This window comes from Diaphorina citri, unplaced genomic scaffold (assembly GCF_000475195.1).
Source record: "Diaphorina citri unplaced genomic scaffold, Diaci psyllid genome assembly version 1.1 scaffold2131, whole genome shotgun sequence".
Taxonomy (NCBI): domain Eukaryota; kingdom Metazoa; phylum Arthropoda; class Insecta; order Hemiptera; family Psyllidae; genus Diaphorina; species Diaphorina citri.
Genome location: NW_007379556.1, coordinates 29,962 through 34,508, shown reverse-complemented (window position 1 = coordinate 34,508; position 4,547 = coordinate 29,962). Strand labels below are relative to the sequence as shown.

At 39.7% G+C, this 4,547-nt stretch overlaps 1 protein-coding gene across 1 annotated transcript; it reads right to left on the bottom strand.

Moving 5' to 3' along the window:
- Window positions 1–1,583: 1,583 nt before the first annotated feature.
- On the bottom strand, window positions 1,584–3,304 carry LOC103518253. The gene is made up of 3 exons (XM_008483314.3): window positions 3,215–3,304; window positions 2,506–2,611; window positions 1,584–2,035 (listed from the first exon to the last, which is right to left on the bottom strand). Exons 1-3 carry the CDS (start codon window positions 3,302–3,304, stop codon window positions 1,836–1,838), a joined length of 396 nt encoding a protein of 131 aa, XP_008481536.1. The 3' UTR covers window positions 1,584–1,835.
- Between the last annotated feature and the right edge of the window lie 1,243 nt (window positions 3,305–4,547).

Here is a 4,547-nt window from a genome sequence, read left to right as displayed (position 1 = left end):
TTGAAAACTGGCTGAATCAGATTCATATCCAATGCTACAAGAAGTTTATTATTATACATATTTTTTAGAGGTTTGACAGAGGGAACTGTGCCAAGGTCTTATCGCCCCGAAATCGAAGAGAGGAGGAAGACAGAATCGGATAAAGCCAGCCGTTCCGAGAACGAACCTCATCTGTTTTGGATAGAATACGCCCCCGGGAAAGTAATCTCTCACCGGGTCAAGCTTACGCAAGACCCAAAATAATAGTTTTTATTACCCTACGGGGGAAAAACTATAGTATTTTATTATTGAACGAATCAAGAAACATCATTAAAAATCCGATAAAGCCAGCCGTTCCGAGAACGAAAACGAACCTTATCTGTTTTGGATAAAATACGCCCCTGCAAATGTTTTCTTGAATGTTGGCACTCACCCTTTACGGCTGTTTACCCCTACACCTAAGCCTCGGAGTGGGCTTTTTGTGTTTGAAGAGTTTCCATACATACCTGCTTATATTAAGTACCTAACGAAATAATGTTTTCACAAAGGGAAGAGCATTCGACCATTTATTATCTAGGCATTCCAGGGGCAAAAGTCAATCATGGCTTGAGCAATAATGTTTCGATCGTAAATACAATATGCTTTGTTTACGTCTCTACTATTATTGCAATAATGCACGCGTGTGAGATATGTTTTTTTATTTACCCCTACACCTAAGCCTCGGAGTGGGCTTTTTGTGTTTGAAGAGTTTCCATACATACCTGCTTATATTAAGTACCTAACGAAATAATGTTTTCACAAAGGGAAGAGCATTCGACCATTTATTATCTAGGCATTCCAGGGGCAAAAGTCAATCATGGCTTGAGCAATAATGTTTCGATCGTAAATACAATATGTTTTGTTTACGTCTCTACTATTATTGCAATAATGCACGCGTGTGAGATATGTTTTTTTTTTATTTTTTGTCCCGTGAACCGTGAAGTCAATCCTGTGAGTGGTTTGCCAAGTAGCCAAGCTCGAGACAGGATTGGTCATAGCCAGCGGCGGGCGATAGCACTTTGACCGCATCAGCTCTCGATGGGTGACTGAAGCTCAGAAACTTCAATGGTAGATGGATGGGTGATCAATTACCAATTGACCATCATCAATGGAGGAGTTGCAATTGGGAAAATATTATTGATAAAAGGTCGATTCCTACGTAAAAAATTGTGAAAAATCCAAATCTGAGAGTTGCAATTGGGAAAATATTATTGATAAAAGGTCGATTCCTACGTAAAAAATTGTGAAAAATCCAAATCTGAGGTCAAAACTACGAAGGAGTAACCTTAAAAGGTCGAAAATTCAATTTTTAATTGCCGCTCTAATGAAAAAGTTCAAAGACTTGTGACGTCAGATTTCACGACAAAATGCGCAGAAACGCTTGCGCACAAACAAACAAAGCGACATGAATTATGACGTCATCGCCTACGGGAGCGTATGCCGTGACGTCAAACTTCACGATTTACCGGTATTTTTGAAATCTATGTATCACGGTATATACTCGTAGAAGTTGTATAGAAGAAAAAGAAAAATTCAGTTGGTCCTCATTTTTCCTGCTCTATGACTTTGAAACATCACCCAAGTAAGCGCAACTGATCTATTGCGTGCTGCTGATGGCTTTTCCCGACCCCTCTCAGGCTGGTTGAGCTCAATGTGAGTTGGCAGGTAGCTTGTCGCCGAAGAAAGGGTAAATTCCCCGTCACTAAAAAAAAAAAAAAACTTTGATGTTAGATATACAGTGACGTGAGAAGTGAAACCTCTAAAAAAGTCCATAAAAGCTATTTTCTTTGGTGGCGCGGCGCAGGAGTGAGGTTACTTCAGGAAACCAGATCACATTTTCGGAACATGTACGTCAATAGAATGACACCAGAGAGCGCCCATGTAGACATATGACTAGCATCGAGTGAGTGTCCAGTGTTATAGTATGGACAATAAGGACACTGATAGGAGCCGCACACTTCACAGATGTTCAACAAGTAGAGAGACGTTGAGTTCACCAGAACCTGGACGAAGTTTTCTGTAACAGAAAGACAATGTTGTGATTGAAATAAGTACTTAAGAATGAAAAGGAACGGTTTAACTTCAGCCACCTAAATGCCTGCCCTGCTCTAAGGTCCAGCAAAAACATCGTGAAAAAGTATTGGGATGCACGTAGGAGTCGTAGGAGAAAGACCTAATGACCAAGATCCCGACAGTCAAAAACAATAATAACATAACGTTTGGAAAATATGTGTAACGATTAAAGGAAATTTTCTCATTAGATTTTGGGTCCAATCCAGTTTTCAGAAATGCTGTGGTTTGCCATAACTCTCGAACGTTGGTCCAATTTTGATGAAATTTGACAAACATATTAAACATCTTTAGGATATTTCCTCTTTAGTTTTTGAGATAGGCCGGGCCTATGGAGGCTCCGCCGAGGACCTTTTCTGAGTGAGTCCTGCAGTTCACTTGTACACCTAAAAGTGTTTCATGGACTAACTTACGTACCTCTCGCTGTAGACTCGTAGAGTAAAGCCTGGCGTACCAGTGTGAGATTAGCCACAGGATACCATCTCCTGACAGTATGATTGAAACATGACCATTCTGATGAGATCTGAAACAGAAAATTATCAAAGGCATGAATTTTGATAACTTTCCTCTGATGAGGATAGAGGAAACTGTAACACTGGAAGTCTTATCGTCCCGAAATCGAAGAGAAAAGAAGGATAGGAGAAAGCCAGCCGTTCCGAGAACGAACCTTATCTGTTTGGGATAAAATGCGCCCCGGGCGGAAATCGAATCTGCGACCTAGCGCTTACAAGGCGGGTGTGCTACCTTCCAAGCTAACCAGGCCAATGGTTTTTTTACTTTCCTTATCCTATAGGAAGGAAAGTAATGTATCGGGGCAGGTCGACTATTTACAAAACCTCTCCACCATGCATAATCGATCTCTATTAAATAAGATTATCTTTTTTTTTACGAAGAAAAAGACGTCTACACTCTACAGCCTGAACCATACCGTCTCGGAACGTTCTTCATCTCCATAATTTATCGAATCTCTCCGTTGAGTTTGAGGAACTTGGGCTGAAATCTCAAGTCCTGGAGAAGCGCAAACTCTTTTTGAACTTTTTGTACCGTATAACCGCTATAGCCCTAAATGGCGGAACTTTGGCAATGAACGGTCGATTTCAGTTTCACCTCGCTCAAAACTGGTGACGCAAAATTCTTGCCATCTCTGGCTCAGCACTAGTACTATTGTTGTGAGATCTCTATATCTATCTTTTTCATCATTTCCCATCACATTCATTTTCGATCTTGTTACAAGCAAAACCTTTCCTAAGTAGGTACATCCTTTCCTTGTTCCTTTATGTGAAGAAAAAGAAGGAACTTTCTTGAGAAAATAATAAAAAGGAAAGATTTAATCCCCAATTTGTTAAAACCTTTGGCAATGAACGGTCGATTTCAGTTTCACCTCGCTCAAAACTGGTGACGCAAAATTCTTGCCATCTCTGGCTCAGCACTAGTACTGTTGTTGTGAGATCCCTATCCTATATACTCTTCTTTTACTTTTTCATAATGTCCCTTATTCATTTTCCATCTTGTTACAAGCAAAACCTTTCCTAAGTAGGTACATCCTTTCCTTGATCCTTTATGTGAAGAAAAAGAAGGAACTTTCTTGAGAAAATAATAAAAAGGAAAGATTTAATCCCCAATTTGTTAAAAGGATGTCTCGTCCTGCCCACTTCCTGATACGGAACATCAATAACAAATGCAAGAAAGACTGCATCAAAAAGAAATGCAATAAATTCATTGACAAGCCGAAAGGATCGTCTTTGCATTTGATTTTATTGACAGTTTTATTGACGTTTTATTGTGAGTTTTATTGACGTTTTGTCGAATTTCATGTTGCATTGAAAAAGACGATGTTCTTAAGGAATATTACAAAATAACAAAGTTGAACGTGGGAGAGCTGGATATCAACATGGTTCTATCTATGGATTAGTTCTTCTTTTTCTTCGCCTTTTCCCGCGGGTACAGACGGGGTCGGTATTTTTCGTCAGCCTCTTAAAGTCTTAATCAGCCCCAACTAGGGTGATTGCTTTGGGCTGACATTTGGTTTTAGCTACAAATTTTACGAGTGTGGATGCCCTTCGCATTCAACCTTTGCTATTTCTTTAGCAAGGAAAATTCAGGCTGGTCCACTCCCTGTTTAATGTCCCCCAGCTAGACCAAGCTGGTCTACTCCCTGTTTAACGTCCCCCAGTCAGACTCTGGGTTAGTTCACCCTGTATAAAATCCAGGGACACAAAAAGCTCATTCAGGAACTTCGCTACTCGTATACTACGTGAGTTGGGTCGAGCTCTCGTGGATGAGAAATTATTGTTCAGGTTGCATTGAAAAAGACGATGTTTTCTAAAGGAATATTACAAAATAACAAAGTTGAATTGTAGATTTCTTTTACCAACAATTGCGAAATGACAAAGTTGATTGTATTTTATGTTCGAAGGCTTGTAATATTGGTAGATATTATATGCATGATGCATGGATAT

Bases quoted from the DNA above. Each gene is read 5' to 3' on its own strand.
- LOC103518253 (XM_008483314.3), bottom strand. From the start codon at position 3,304: ATGAATGTGATGGGAAATGATGAAAAAGATAGATATAGAGATCTCACA. The intron at 2,612-3,214 runs GTCACCAGTTTT...TTTCTGTTTCAG, and splicing joins AGAGATGGCAAGAATTTTGC to ATCTCATCAGAATGGTCATG. The intron at 2,036-2,505 runs GTACGTAAGTTA...TTTCTGTTACAG, and splicing joins CTACGAGTCTACAGCGAGAG to AAAACTTCGTCCAGGTTCTG.